General features: G+C 37.5%; 1 protein-coding gene across 2 annotated transcripts in view; it reads right to left on the bottom strand.

The window, feature by feature from the left end:
• The window catches only part of USP43 (ubiquitin specific peptidase 43), a 162,082-nt gene that overhangs the window by 14,075 nt on the left and 131,245 nt on the right, over positions 1-16,762 (bottom strand). Inside the window, exons 9-12 of one of the 2 annotated variants that reach the window (XM_056817514.1) lie at positions 14,697-14,803; positions 9,193-9,270; positions 8,498-8,624; positions 7,425-7,773 (exon numbers count right to left, since the gene is read on the bottom strand). In XM_056817514.1, coding sequence (XP_056673492.1) covers positions 7,425-7,773; positions 8,498-8,624; positions 9,193-9,270; positions 14,697-14,803 — 661 coding nt within the window. The remainder of the gene's footprint in view (positions 1-7,424; positions 7,774-8,497; positions 8,625-9,192; positions 9,271-14,696; positions 14,804-16,762) is intronic. The other variant, XM_056817515.1, reaches the window with a different exon arrangement.

Below are 16,762 nucleotides of genomic sequence, written 5' to 3'. Positions count from 1 at the left end.
TGTTAATGAATTAAAGTTAATGAATTAAAGGTTAAATTAAAAGGAATAGCTTGACCATCATAGCCATTCAACCCAGTATCCTAAACTGACACTTGTAGTCCTATATGATGAGAATTGATACTCTGAGTAATTAACTCTCTCTCTCTCTCTCTCTCTCTCTCTCTCTCTCTCTCTCTCTCTCTCTCTCTCTCTCTCTCTCTCTCTCTCTCTCTGTCTCCCAGTAGATTATATATTTACCATTATTAAGCTGACTAAAAGGTATACAAAATATGAGATTCCACTGCACTTATTATTTGTTGACAATGAAAAAGACAACTACTTTGTGACAGACTCTAAGATCCTTGAGAGCAAGGGCCCCTTCATTTTTGTTTTGGTATCCTCAGTACCTATGCCAGTGCCCACCATATAGTACAAACTTAGTACTTACTGACTGGCTGATATAACAAAATTCCACATTAAGAACATCAACAAGGTTTCTTTCATACATCCATTAAAATTAAGCACAATTCTATAAGATTAGACAGAAATGACATTAATGTCTGTAAAGGGCTCTGAATACAACATTATGTAAATTCTAGCTATTATTATTAAGAAAAATAATGACTATGGCAGGGACTTCTGGGTAAGCATGGCGGCAGAGTAAACGTGGCTGGCTTCCTCTCCTCAGAACCAATGGCACAGATGACCTCAAAAGACCCCCCCAAAAAGCAAAAACAACCATCCTCATAAGAACGGAGAGACCCCACACTAAGGCGCAGCACTGAAGGTAGGTGGGATTCCAGCATTTCCACAATATGAGGGAACGAAAAGCTGACCCATCCTCCCCCCACCCACCATGCCGACAGAGCCAGAGCCTAAGCTGGCATTGGCAAGAATCAACAAGTGAGGGAGGGGCACCCCAGGACTGAACAACAGGCAGCCCCAGGTCTGGGGACCTGAGTAAGACCACCAAAAACCTACTCATGAGAGTAGTAAAACCCGAAACCCCGGCGGGCAGGCAAAGGGAACTCAGATCGCGGGTGCCCAGAACTAGCGCTCTATAATAAATGAGTGTGGGAAGGGATCCCCTGAAGTGAGCAAAGGGCACCCACAGGTATTAGGAGTTAACTAAAACCACCAAAGACCCACACCTGAGAGTATTAACACCTGAAACGCCAGCAGGCAGGGGAGAGTAGACCCAGGGATTCCCCGGGAAGACAGTGTAGTTGTGGAGAATGGAGAATTTGCCTCGGGCTAAAGCCTAGGTCACTAGAGCCAAACACTGAGAGCCAGCCCTCCTCACTCAGATTTCTGACTGGAAAGGGGAGAAAAAACCCATAGAGATGGTAAACAGTGCACAGGAGCAACAGCCTCCAAACACCAAGAAAAGCAAGAAGAAGGGGGTGACTTTGGACACTTTTTATAGAGCGAAAATACAAAATACAGAGGAAAGAGAAGAGGAAACAAAAACAAATGCTCCAAAACCTTTCAAAAGAAATGGAAATTCTCCACAAGCTCTTGAAGAATTTAAATTGGAAATTATCAAAAAGATGGAAGCTTTCTGGCAGGAAAAATGGGAAATAATGCAAAACAAACTCAGCAATCTGAGGGACCAAAAAACACAAATGCAGAAACAACTCAAAGCCTCAAAAAACAGGTCAGAACAAACTGAAAGGGAAAACCAATCTTTAAAGGTCAGAATCAGGCAACTGGAAGACAATGATCTTGCAAAAGAGCAAGAATTAATAAAGCAAAGTCAAAAGACTAAGAAATTAGAAGATAACATAAAATATCTCAGTAACAAAGTGACAGACCTGGAAAACAGAGGAAGGAGAGACAATCTGAGAATCACTGGCCTACCAGAAAAGCCAGAAAGAAACAGTAATCTTGACATTATAATACAAAATATCAAAGAAAACTGCCCAGAGATTCTAGAACAAGAAGACAAAATATGCATTGAAAGAGTTCACAGAACACCCTCTACACTAAATCTCCAAAAGACAACTCCCAGGAATGTAATTGCCAAATTCCAAAGCTTCCAAGCAAAAGAAAAAATCTAACAAGAAGCCAGAAAAAGACAATTTAGATATAAAGGAATACCAATCAGGGTCACACAGGACATATCAATTTTCACTCTGAATGACCGTAAGGCCTAGAACATGATATTCATGAAGGCAAGAGAGCTGGGTCTTCAACCAAGAATCAGCTATCCATCAAAACTGACTATATACTTCCAGGGAAAAGTATGGGCATTCAACAAAATACAAGATTTCCAAGTATTCGTAAAGAAAACACCAGAGCTCTGTGGAAAGTTAGACATCCAAACACAAAGAGCAAGAGAAACATGAAACGGTAAATATGAAGGAAAGGGAAAAGGAGGAAAATGTTATCTTTTTCTTTTATTCAAACTCTCTTCTATAAGGACTACATTTATATCAAATTATATATATATATATATATATATTAATATGTGAAGAAAATTAAATGTGTAACTCTCAAAAATTATATGCATCATTAGAGTAGTAAGAAGAATCACTCATAGGGAAAGTTTGGGGCATCAAGATGATATGGAGAAGTGGGGAGAAGAAAAGAAAAAGGGAGGGGGGAATCATTCATGGTACTAAGATATACTCCAAGAAATAGAAAAAAAAGACTAAGTAGAATAATCTTTCTCACACAAAGATACACATGGGAAGGGGAGGAGAAGATTTCTCCTATAAGAAGGAGAGGAAGAGATTTTTTACTTAAACCTTACTCTCAGTGAAATCACCTCTGAGAGGGAAGAGCATCTAGATCCATTGGAATCTTGAATTCTATCTTATCCAACAGGGTAAGGGAGAAGGGAAAACCAAGGGGGCTAGGTGGGGGAGAGAACAGAAAAAGGGAGGGAAGGAGAGTGGGGAGGAGAAGGGAACAAAAAGGGAGGGGATAGAAAGGGAAGCATATCAAGGGAGGGGACTAGGGGGACTGATTTAAAGTAAATCACTAGTTTAAAAGGTTATAGCTAAAGAAGAAAGGTCAGAATTAGGGGAGGATATAAAAATGCCAGGGAATCCACAAGTGACAATCATAACTTTGAACGTGAATGGGATGAACTCACCCATAAAACATAGACGAATAGCAGAATGGATTAGAATCCAAAACCCTACCATATGTTGTCTTCAAGAAACACACATGAGGCATGTAGATACTCACAAGGTCAGAATTAAAGGATGGAGTAAGACCTTTGGGGCCTCAACTGACAGAAATAAGGCAGGAGTTACAATCATGATATCTGACAAAGCCAAAGTAAAAATAGATCTGATTAAAAGGGATAGAGAAGGTAAATACATCCTGATAAAAGGGAATATAGACAATGAGGAAATATCACTAATCAACATATATGCACCAAATGGTATAGCACCCAAATTTCTAATGGAGAAACTAGGAGAACTGAAGAAGGAAATAGACAGTAAAACCATATTAGTGGGAGATCTGAACCAACCAATATCAAATGTAGTTAAATCAAATAAAAAAATAAATAAGAAAGAGGTAAAAGAAGTGAATTAAATCTTAGAAAAATTAGAGATAATAGACATATAGAGAAAAATAAATAGGGACAAAAAGGAATACACCTTCTTCTCAGTACCACATGGCACATTCACAAAGATTGACCATACACTAGATCACAGAAACATGGCATAGAAATGCAGAAAAGCAGAAATAGTAAATGCAGCCTTTTCAGATCATAAGGCAATAAAATTTATGATCAGTAAGGGTAGATGGAGAGACAAAAAATTAAATTGGAAATTAAATAATATGATACTCCAAAATTGTTTAGTTAGAGAACAAATCATAGAAACAATTAGTAATTTCATTGAGGAAAGTGACAATGGTGAGACATCCTTTCAAACCTTATGGAATGCAGCCAAAGCAGTAATCAGAGGTAAATTCATATCCCTGAGTGCATATATCAACAAATTAGGGAGGGCAGAGATCAATGAATTGGAAATGAAAATAAAAAAAACTTGAAAGCGAACAAATCAAAAACCCCCAGAAGAAAACCAAACTAGAGATCCTAAAAACTAAGGGAGAAATTAATAAAATCGAAAATGATAGAACTATTGAACTAATAAATAAGACAAGAAGCTGGTACTTTGAGAAAACAAACGAAATAGACAAAGTACTGATCAATCTAGTTAAAAAAAGGAAAGAAGAAAAGCAAATTAACAGCATCAAAGATTAAAAGGGGGCACTCACCTCCAATGAAGAGGAAATTAAGACAATCATTAAAAACTACTTTGCCCAATTATAGCAATAAATATACCAATCTAGGCAATATGGATGAATATTTACAAAAATATAAATTGTCTAGACTAACAGAAGAAGAAATAGAATTCTTAAATAATCCCATATCAGAAAAAGAAATCCAACAGGCCATCAAAGAACTTCCTAAGAAAAAATCCCCAGGGCCTGATGGATTCACCAGTGAATTCTATCAAACATTCAAAGAACAGTTAATCCCAATACTATACAAACTATTTGACATAATAAGTAAAGAGGGAGTTCTACCAAATTCCTTTTATGACACAAACATGGTACTGATTCCAAAGCCAGGCAGGTCAAAAACGGAGAAAGAAAACTATAGACCAAACTCCCTAATGAATACAGATGCAAAAATCTTAAATAGGATACTAGCAAAAAGACTCCAGCAAGTGATCAGGAGTGTCATTCACTATGATCAAGTAGGATTTATACCAGGAATGCAGGGCTGGTTCAATATTAGGAAAACCATTCACATAATTGACCATATGAACAAGCAAACCAACAAAATTCACATGATTATCTCAATAGACGCAGAAAAAGCCTTTGATGAAATACAACACTCATTCTTATTAAAAACACTAGAAAGCATAGGAATAGAAGAGTCATTCCTAAAAATAATGAATAATATATATCTAAAACCATTAGCTAACATCATCTGCAATGGGGATAAACTAGATGCATTCCCAATAAGATCAGGAGTGAAACACGAATGCCCATTATCACCTCTATTATTTAACAATGTACTAGAAGCACTATCAGTAGCAATTAGAGAAGAAAAAGAAATCAAAGGCATTAAAATAGGCAAGGAGGAGACCAAGTTATCACTCTTTGCAGATGATATGATGGTCTACTTAAAGAATCCTAGAGATTCAACCAAAAAGCTAGTTGAAATAATCAACAACTTTAGCAAAGTTGCAGGATACAAAATAAACCCGCATAAGTCATCAGCATTTCTATATATTTCCAACACAGCTCAGCAGCAAGAATTAGAAAGTGAAATCCCATTCAAAATCACCTTAGACAAAATAAAATATTTAGGAATTCATCTCCCGAGACAAACACAGGAACTATATGAATACAACTACAAAAAACTCTCCACACAACTAAAACTAGACCTGAGCAATTGGAAAAACATTAACTGCTCATGGGTAGGACGAGCCAATATAATAAAAATCACCATCCTACCCAAACTTATTTATCTATTTAGTGCCATACCCATTGAACTTCCAAAAATTTTTTTTACTGATTTAGAAAAAACTATAACAAAGTTCATTTGGAAGAATAAAGGATCATGGATATCCAGGGAAATAATGGAAAAAAATACAAAGGAAAGTGGCCTTGCAGTCCCAGATCTCAAACTATATTATAAAGCAGTGGTCATCAAAACAATTTGGTACTGGCTAAGAAACAGAAAGGAGGATCAGTGTAATAAACTTGGGGTAAGTGACCTCAGCAAGACAGTATATGATAAACCCAAAGACCCCAGCTTCTGGGACAAAAACCCACTGTTTGACAAAAACTGCTGGGAAAACTAGAAGACAGTATGGGAGAGATTGGGTTTGGATCAACACCTCACACCCTACACCAAGATAAACTCAGAATGGGTGAATGGTTTGAACATAAAGAAGGAAACCATAAGTAAATTGGGTAAACACAGAATAGTATACATGTCAGACCTGTGGGAAGGGCAAGACTTTAAAACCAAGCAAGACCTAGAGTCACAAAATGTAAAATAAACAATTTTGATTACATCAAATTAAAAAGTTTTTGTACAAACAAACCAATGTATCCAAAATGAGAAGCAAAACAACAAACTGGGAAACAATCTTCATAACAAAAACCTCAGACAAAGGTCTAATTACTCAAATTTATAAAGAGCTAAAGCAATTCTACAAAAGATCAAGCCAATCCCTAATTGATAAATCGGCAAGGGACATGAACAGGCAGTTTTCAACCAAAGAAATCAAAACTATTAATAAGCACATGAAAAAGTGCTCTAATTCTCTTATAATGAGAGAGATGCAAATCAAAACAACTCAGGTATCACCTCACACCTAGCAGATTGGCTAACATGACAGCTATGGAAAGTAATGAATGCTGGAGGGGATGCGGCAAATTCAGGACATTAATTCATGCTGGTGGAATTGTGAATTGATCCAACCATTCTGGAAGGCAATTTGGAACTATGCCCAAAGGGCAATAAAAGACTGTTTGCCCTTTGATCCAGCCATAGCACTGCTGGGTTTGTACCCCAAAGAGATAATAAGGAAAAAGACTTGTACAAGAATATTCATAGCAGTGCTCTTTGTGGTGGCCAAAAATTGGAAAATGAGGGAATGCCCTTCAATTGGGGAATGGCTGAACAAATTGTGGTATATGTTGGTGATGGAATACTAATGTGCTAAAAGGAATAATAAAGTGGAGGAATTCCATGGAGACTAGAACAACCTCCAGGAAGTGATGCAGAGTGAAAGGAGCAGAACCAGGAAAACATTGTACACAGAGACTGAAACACTGTGGTACAGTTGAATGTAATGGACTTCTCCATTAGTGTCAATACAACATCCCTGAACATTCTGCAGGGATCTAGAAGAAAAAACACTAGCCACAAGCAGAGGACAAATTGTGGGAGTAAAAACACCAAGGAAAAGCAACTGCTTAACTACAGGGGTGGAGGGGACATGACTGAGGAGAGCCTCTAAATGAACACCCTAATGCAAATACTTTTTTACTAGTACTAATACTAATGCAAAATTTTTTTATAGCACTAGATGCTCAGAATCGATGAATGAAAATGCATTTAGTAGGTACAAAGGACAATGCTGAGCACTACAAATACAAAAAGGAAAGTGAAGAAAATCTGCTTTCAGGGAGTTCACATTTTGAATGAGAAGATAATGCATAAAATAAGTTTCAAATGCAACTAAAATGAAAAGGTCCTAAGGTCCTTAGGTGCCCAAACAGATAGATGGTAATAATACACATTTTTAAAAAATGTAATTATCATTAATATAGTCATTCTGTTCCTCATCAGCACACGCTACTAATGACAGTGTCAGAACCAATTCTAAAAGCTCCCAGATATGCACATAAATACCCAAGAAATACATAGTAAGAATTCAACATCGGGAATGGCTCACCTGTATAATGCCCACCTTGCATACTACCATGATGGTTACAGACAGCGTACAAGTCATACAAGAAGTCAAATGAACAATTATTAGGTAGGCAAGAAGCCTGTTCCCAAGATGGCCAAGAATTCATCAGGTGCTCCTGACCAAGACTTCTCTTGGCTACATGGGGAGCCATGTTGAGGCCAAAGAGAGGAAACTTCACCAGAGTGGAGAGCTTGTTTCTTCTCTCCCCAACTTGACAGAATCTTTTAAGGTGAATGATGAGAATATCAGGCAATGTCCACAAACTCAGTTTCACCATCCCTTGTTGGAGGATCTTGCAATGGGGGCATTTCCATGCATCATCAGGAGCCAACTGGAAAAGGAAAATTGTTTTGCATGTATTATTAATTTAAATCTCAGTAAACAAAAATGAAATATTGAAATAATCAAAACTCTTTTAAGGGAGATTATGTAGAATGCCATAAATTCTAAATTACATATGCTTTGAAGGGCTTATCAACTTTGTTTCATGTGTTGAAATTGCTCTGGTGTTCATGAAATAATAAGAAACCTAGAGTAAGCCCTGCAGCACTCTGGGCAGAGATCCTGTGGAGACTTAGATGAGAGCATGGCCAAGAAGCACCATGATGGAGAAGGTATGAATATGTACCACTAGAGGGAGGACCCATGTAACTGAGAGCACCAATCCATTCAAGTACTTTAACAAAGTAATTTTTTGAAAATCCTGTTTGTGAGGACAGCTTTCAATCAGTGGACTGAGACCGAGGCCTAAAGACGGGAGGTCCCAAGTTCAAATCTGGCCTCAGACACTTCCTACCTGTGTGACCCTGGACAAATCACTTAACCCTCATTGCCTAGCCCTTACCACTCTTCTGCCTTTGAACCAATACCTAGTATTGATTCTAAGACAGAAGGTAAGGGTTTTGTTTTTTTTAAAGTCCTGTTTGTTTTCATGTACCTCTTTAAATCTGTTTTACTTCTGTATATTCTTATTCCTGGTCTAGTAGTATATTTCAGAAAAATCTTTTCCTCAATAAGCCCTCAAAGAAGGTTTAGATGGGTTGCTCTGCAAGTACCTGTTCCTCCTTAGTATATAGTTGAAAGCACTCATTTAGGGTACAGCTGGGCTGCAGATGGGCCTGCTGCTGGAGTTGAACACTTGGGGCATCTTGTACTACTTCCTCCTGAATATTTCCAAAAAAGCTGTGGAGACAGAAAGAGGCAAAAAGGTCAAAGATTACTCAGGTTAGGCCAAAGATTTCCCATTAGCAAGAGGTTTCAACAAACAATTATTTGGTTATTGGTCCTTTTAAAAATTAAGCTCAACCTACCTAATGCAATAGGGTTTATTTCTCACCAAGGTTCTTTAAGAGGATAGACTTTATTTATTTGTTAATTTCTGGCAAGTATATGTGACCATATTTATATAGGGAACTCCCATGTGAGGGTCCCTTCATTAATGCAGAAAAGCAACTATTCTGCAAATTATAGTTCCTGGAAGACACCGAGAAGTTTATTGATTTGCATGGGTTTCCACAAATTGTATATGACTTGAACCTAGGTCTTGCTGAATCGAAGATTAGCTCTTTTTCTTTACACTACACTGAATGGCGGAAAGAAACAGATTTATTTTTGTTGTAAATACTACATAACAGTTGTATTTAGAAGCAGAATCAAGCACAATGTAGACTGAATCTCTTGGCCAAGGTGCTATCTCCTACCTTCTCTGGGATGACCTTCCTAGCAAATAAAATAAATGCCTTGAACTCACAGCTCTTTGGTTGTCTTATCCCATTCTATTGCCAGCTTGATATGTGGGGGGCCTCCTGGCCTACTGAGCTTCAAAGACCTAGGAAGAGAATAGGGGCAATGAAATGCATCACAGAACCACAGTAAGCAATTTTGGCTCCCATATCTCAGCTTAGTTCAACAGTTCACCCAACCCAGTACCTACCTTAAAACCAAGTGGGTTACGAAGTAGTTATTATTATTGCTGTTGTTGTTGTTATTAATAGCCAGCATTTGTATTGTGCTTTATGGTTTGCAAAACACTTCACAAACTTTAGCTCATTTTATCCTCACAAGAAACCTGGGAACGTAAAGTTAGGTTTCTCCAAGCTGCTGCAAGTCTAGTTTTCTTTTCATTATACCTCAGCCTAAAATCTAAGCATTTGTTTTTAAAGTATTATAAGGACATTTGAGTTTAAACTTCTCCAATTACTAAATGTATGACCTAAGGCAAATTGCTTAGCCTTTCTGAGCTTCTATGAAGTAAAAATGAGATAAAGTAAAAGTAATCCTGGAAATCTATTAAAATTCCTTTTTAAATTCAACTGAAGCTATTAAAAAATAATATTTCTGCAGTCTAAAATCATTTCTAGACTTTTCCTTTTAGGAAAAACATGAGAAAAAGGTCAAGGAAAAAAAACTAATACCTTGAGTAAATGTCATTGTTCTTCTACCTAGGAAAAACAAAGGAGCATATGTACTTATTAGAATAAGGTTGTAACCAAATATAGAATAAAAAATGCCTCTTGTCTACTAAGATCACAGATTATCTTTCCCATTTCAACAGAACTGACATACTGATAACAGGGAGAAAGCCTTCAATACCTGAGAGAAGTGATCTAGAAAGGAAGAGTTCTAGTAGTTATAGAAGATTAAGTGACCATTGTTCTAAAACGTTACCTCCAAACTGTATTTTAACTTATTGTTGTGACCTTTTCCATGTTCAACATTTCTACAAATGTTACCTAAATAGAGAGGTATCTCAGAGCTGGGTTGTTTTGGACATTTTCTCTCTAAGATAACAATATTTGGATTATTAAATTTTAAAAAATGTTTCTGGCAAACTTGTGCCTAAAATGTATAATATTCATATTTTTCTTTGACATGACAAAAATGTAAGCTATTATTGTTTTTTTTTCTTTTTCTTTTTTTAAATTTTAAACATTATTTTATTTGGTCATTTCCAAACATTATTCACTGGAAACAAAGATCATTTTCTTTTCCTCCCCGCCCCCCCCCTCCCACCACCTTTCCCTCTCCCATAGCCGATGCACGATTCCACTGGTTATCACATGTGTTCTTGACTAAAACCCATTTCCCTGTTGTTGGTATTTGCATTAGAGTGTTCATTTAGAGTCTCTCCTCAGTCATATCCCCTCCACCCCTGTAGTCAAGCAGTTGCTTTTCGTCGGTGTTTTTACTCCCACAGTTTATCCTCTGCTTGTGGATAGTATTTTTTAGATCCCTGCAGATTGTTCAGGGACATTGCATTGCCACTAATGGAGAAGTCCATTACCTTCGATTGTACCACAATGTATCAGTCTCTGTGTACAATGTTTTCCTGGTTCTGCTCCTTTCACTCTGCATCAATTCCTGGAGGTTGTTCCAGTCTCCATGGAATTCCTCTACTTTATTATTCCTTCACCAATATATACCACAATTTGTTCAGCCATTCCCCAATTGATGGGCATCCCCTCGTTTTCCAATTTTTGGCCACCACAAAGAGTGCAGCTATGAATATTCTTGTACAAGTCTTTTTGTCCATTATCTCTTTGGGGTACAGACCCAGCAGTGCTATAGCTGGATCAAAGGGCAGACAGTCTTTTATCACCCTTTGGGCATAGTTCCAAATTGCCCTCCAGAATGGCTGGATCAATTCACAACTCCACCAGCAATGAATTAGTGTCCCCACTTTGCCACATCCCCTCCAGCATTCATTACTTTCCTTTGCTGTTATGTTAGCCAATCTGCTAGGTGTGAGGTGATACCTCAGAATTGTTTTGATTTGCATCTCTCTCATTATAAGAGATTTTGGACACTTTTTCATGTGCTTATTAATAGTTTTGATTTCTTTGGCTGAGAACTGCCTGTTCATGTCCCTTGCCCATTTATCAATTGGAGAATGGCTTGATTTTTTGTACAATTGATTTAGTTCTTTGTAAATTTGAGTAATTAAACCTTTGTCAGAGGTTTTTATGAAGATTAAGCTATTATTGTTGTTATGCTTGGCTCCTTCCTAACAACCTTTTAAAAAGGTTAAACAATATGTCTTTAATATAAAGTGTAAGTCAGATTTCCTGTTTTGTGTGTGTGTGTGTGTGTACACACCCCTTCCTTGCCAATTAGTTCTATATAAAGAACTGAGGATTGTTCCAGAAAACTTGAACTTATTTAAGCTGAATTCTAAGTTGGCTTATTAAGTTTTGTGAGCTTGGTCACATAGAGTACCTAGCCTACCTGGTTCTCAAGGCATTTGATTTGATAATCCTAAAGTCCTTTCTTGCTTTAAAATTCTAAGATACTGTGATTACCAGGCATCTCTGATCATACCAGGCTCTCTTTCAGAAACCTCTAGGTTGGGGGTAACTGGGTGACTCAGTGGATTGAGAGCCAGGCCTACAGACACAAAGTCCTGGGTTAAAATCTGACCTTAGACACTTCCCAGCTGTGTGACCCTGGGCTAGTCACTTAACCCCCATTGCCTAGCCCTTACCACTCTTCTGCCTTGGAACCAATACACAATATTGATTACAAGATGGAAGGTAAGGGTTTAAAAAAAAAGAAAAAAAGAAACTGGGGCAAACAGGTTAAGTGACTTGCCCAGGGTCACACAGCTGTCAATTTCTTCTTTGGTAAAATAAGTATCAGAGATCATGTTTGAATTCAGGTTTTCTTGACCCCAGAGCGGGCACTATCCATTACACACACACACACACACACACACACACACACACACACACACACACACCCAGCTCCCCTTACTTGGCACATTGTAAAATGATTAAAAAATAATTGGTGAGTGATTTTAATGTATATTATCTAAGAAAAATATAGATCTTTTCTACTCAATATAACTTATAGAATTGCCCCCTAAACTCTAGAAATCTAGAGAATAAGATGAAATAATAAATATATTTTTTCCAAGTAGTTTATAAGTGGAAACAGCTTTTGGATTCATATAAGCAAGAACTAACATTAATAAATGCAACGTCTGATTTGGAAACTAGTGAGTTTCTTATCAGTATGTTCTTAAATGGAGCCTGGATGCTTATAGAGCTAAATTTTGATGAAAACAAAATAAGGGAATTTAAGAACCAAGGGTAAGAAAGGAGTACATTTTAAGCATAGGGACAATCGGTATAATATAAAGGCACAAAGCCATAAGCCCAAATGTGAGTATGAGGAACAGCAAGAAGAACAGTTGGTTGTATGAAACACTTGGTGTGCATGAAAGGGTGTTATGTGTTGTTGTTTGTCCTTCATTTTCAGAGAGTAACAACAACATTAACAGAGTATTATCTTGACTTGTGTATGAATTAGATTTAAATTAAGCATAGTTGCACAAAGTTGTCAGCCTCAAACTCTCTTCCAGTTTCAAAGTCCAGCAGCAAAACAAAAGTCAGGACAACTTGATGATGTATAACATCATCTGGGGCTAGGTTGTGAAAGGCTATTAATGATGAACAAGAAAATTTCTATTTGACTTTAGAGATATTAGGGAACCAATTGGTTTATTTATTAGGGGAAATGACATGGTCAGATATGTTGCATAAGGAAGCTTTGGTAGTTGAGTGAAGGATACCTTGAAGGAAGTCTTGATGCAAGAGATGTCGTGGAGACAGAAAGATTTGGCAAAAATGATGGGATGAGTGAGGGTGAGTTTAAGGAAGAGACCAAGGTTGAGAATTTAGTGGCTAAAAGGAACTATCTTGCTCTGGACAAAAATAGGAAAATTAGAAGAGAGATGAATTTGAGGGAAAATATAATGAGTTCTGTTTTAGAAAAGTTGAATTTGAGTTTATTTGTGAATGTTGAGCAGATTGTTAGAAATACAGAACTGGAGATAAATGAAAATACAGCTCAGGAAAAAGATGTTGAGAGAAAAGAGGACATAGAGAAAAACTCTGAGGCTCACCCATGCATAGAATTTATCTAGGTTTCAGCTGGCTAAGACTCAAAGAGCAGAGAACAACTTTTTTCAAATATTTGAAGCCCATCATATGGAAGGATTAGGGTTATTCTTCTAGGCCCAGAGGGCAAAACCAAGTAAAGTTACAAAAAGGCTAATTTAGGCTTGACATGAGAATAATTAAAGCTATCCAATCTCCTTTTTACCTGAGGTATTTAAATAAAGGTTAGAATACTACTGCTTAAGTATATTATAGGGGGTGGTGGGTGGGGTCTGTCTCAGGAACTATTTGGACTAGATAATCTTGGAGGTTTCTTCTGACTCTAAAATCCTGTGTCTCTCTGCCTGCAAGGCTAGTGAAGAAAAAGCAGCAGATTTCTAGCTCCTTCCCTCTTTAGTTGCTGCTGTATAAGACTTTGCTTACTCCACTGTCATTTATAAGTTCGCATCCTAGCTTTTAGCTGTCTCAGTCCACTTCTACCACTTGATCAGATCTAGTTCAGTCTCCACCCCCATAAACACACTGCCTCAGGCTTTGCTTCCTAACAACCTAATCCTAATCTCTTCATTTTTCATCTAAATCTTAACATTTCTACCTTCAAAACATCTCTCATTTATGGTTCCTTTTATCCTCTCAAAAAGCCACCACTCTGATGCAGGTTCTGATCTCACAACTGGACCATTACAACAACCTTTTTCTGGATGGTCTTTTTGCCTCATCTTCCTCGACTCCAATCTATCACCCACTCTCACTGCCAAAGTGCAATAACATTCTCTATTCAAGAATCTCCAGTCATTCCCTATGAGCTCCAGGATCAAGTATAAAATTCACGTTTGGCTATTTACCCTGCTGAAGCACAATAAAATATTTACTAAGAGAACAGAGCATAGGTGACCTTTGTTAAAAGGGTTCAGTGAAGTGACCTCCATTTAACTGCTCATTTCTTATAGCAAGTGAGTCTTTATTTGACATCTTCAATTTCAAGTCACAACAAATTCTTCCCAATGCCAAAGCAGAAGCTAGGTTAGTCAATGTTGCCGGAATTGCTGTCCAGGATATAGGATCTTCCTTAAGTATCCTTCCTCTCCTTTCCTTATACAAGGCTGGGATTTTAAGACTTTCATAAATATATAGTAAGAATTCTTACAGCTCCTTGAAAGGAAAAGAGGATAGAATCAAACTGACCATATCCTACTTTAACACTGGATAAGTGAGCAAGAAAATTTCTGATTTTGTTTGTCAGAGTCTGGTAACTGCATTCTGTGTTGTTAAGCACATTCTAACCCCACCAAGGAGCCTCCTGGAGTAAGAAATACTGTTCATTCTCTTTCTGTTCCATCTAGAAAAGTTCTCTTACCTTTCAACAGCCCAATGAAAGAGGGGTCTGCCATCCTGTGGAGACAAGTAGCTGCACACGTTGGATAATCCTACAACACGGACAGCAAACAATGACCCCAAACTCTGCTAATGAAAAAAGGGGAAAGATGAATTCGTTGGATATCCCCCTTAAATTGTGATTTAAGTTTAAAATAAAGCATTAGTTAGATGGAATTAATATGCTAATTTTCTTTTCTATTAAAAAACATAGCTTATGTACTATGTGACATAATTTAATTAGGGGGCTTGGATCCTGCACAAGCTAGTGACAGGACAAATAAGTCACATGTCATTTATGATACCTGATGTTGGCATTCCCTGGCATCTATTTATGTGAGCCTGAGTGTCAATGTGTCAGAGTCAATGCAAAGTGGGGTTTAAAAAGTGAGCATGAGAAGGAGAGGGGACTTTTTTAAAACTTTCACTCTAGAACTACTGGCCCCCTGGGCTGACTCTCTGCCCTTTATCTGACCTGACCATCTCTGACAAGCTTTAATCTCAGCCATCCGGAGGAAATTGAGGAATAGATCTTTCCCTAAAGTTAGAAAGGCTTGAAAACCCTCTTCCCCTCTCTCTACTAATAAATGCTTATAAATCTGGTAATAAGCCTCCAGGTCAATTTTTAATTATAACAATACTGAAGTTAGATTGAACAACAGATTTTCAAACTAAGAGAGAAGTTTGTTTTCTAGAAAGGAAGCATCTTTTACCTGATCACTCTAGTTATAATGGTGAACTAAAGTAAATACTTGTACAATGATTATGAATTGAATTGTAATTCAATAGAATAGTAAGTGCTTTTGCCACACTTTATCAGAAAAGCAACTACTATAACCTCAAAACAACAGCCATTCACATTTTTGTTTATTCTTGATTATTTTCATACAATAATAATCTAAAGATTATCCTACTTATGCAATGAAGACAATGTCAATCAGTAAGGTGTACAATCAAGAGCACTTCACCACAAGACAGAAGATATGAGTTTAATACTCTACTTTGTTCTACTAACTAGTGTTGTAAACCTTAAAATTTCTTAGACTTATAAATGTTGGAAATTTCACCATTGGGAAATTTCATACTTGAAAAATTTCCTATTGATAGTGGGAACTCTATTGGAATGTGAACCCCATTGGCATGGGAGGTTCCTCCTCCTCCCTTCTTAAGATTACTTTAGGACAGAAACCTTTTCCTGAACAATGGAAAGGGCTTTGACCTATGCTTAAGCATAGAACAGGAAGTTCTTTGAGTCATGATTGATTTTAGAATTGATACAATAGAGATACTTGGAATGACAGAACCAGGTCTTGGAAAATACAATTTCCACCCCACTCAGTCCTAACAGGATTTAGGAAGGGCTGCAGCAAAGGATCAAGATTTAATTATTTGAGAATATGACCTTCAACAGACATGTGCAAAGGGGGCAGACCTCTGGGCAGTCCTGGGTTAAGCTAGAGCCACCATTGGCACAGGGAAGACATGGACAGTGATTGGTAGATGTGAGAACTGAGGGGAGGGAACTTGGATGGTTTCCTTAAAGATAGAGGGGTCTGAGGACTGAGTGGTGGTTGGTTAGAGAGGTTTTTTGCTCTGAGAGGTGTTGCTTTGAGAAGTTTGCTCTGAAGGAAGCTGGAGGTGGAGGCCCCTGAGACTGTTTCTCCATTTTGGTCATGTGAGTGATAGGGACTGATCTCTTTTCTTTGCCTCAGCTATCTAAGGGCTTGGGCCTTTTGGCCCAGCCTAAACAGAAGGGGTATTTAAGCCCTATTCCCTTCTCTCCCCTTTCTTTCTCTCTCTCTCTCTCCCTCTCTCTATCTCTAATACCTTTCTTCCTCCTGCTTGTAATTGAACTCCATAAAAGGTTGACTGCTGACTTGAGTTTTCATTTAGGAATTACATAGCTGAATTCCTTGGCAACCTTAAATTAATATATATCAGTCTTTTAAAGTGATTTCCTTGTCACAATGTGAAATGCTAGGCAAACCATTTAACCAAATAAGCACACACCTTAGATAGATCGTCAGAAAGAGTTCATCTAGTAGATCC

This window comes from Monodelphis domestica, chromosome 2, assembly GCF_027887165.1.
Source record: "Monodelphis domestica isolate mMonDom1 chromosome 2, mMonDom1.pri, whole genome shotgun sequence".
Lineage (NCBI taxonomy): Eukaryota > Metazoa > Chordata > Mammalia > Didelphimorphia > Didelphidae > Monodelphis > Monodelphis domestica.
Note: the sequence above shows the minus strand (reverse complement) of the source record. Positions and strands in the feature narration are given on the sequence as shown.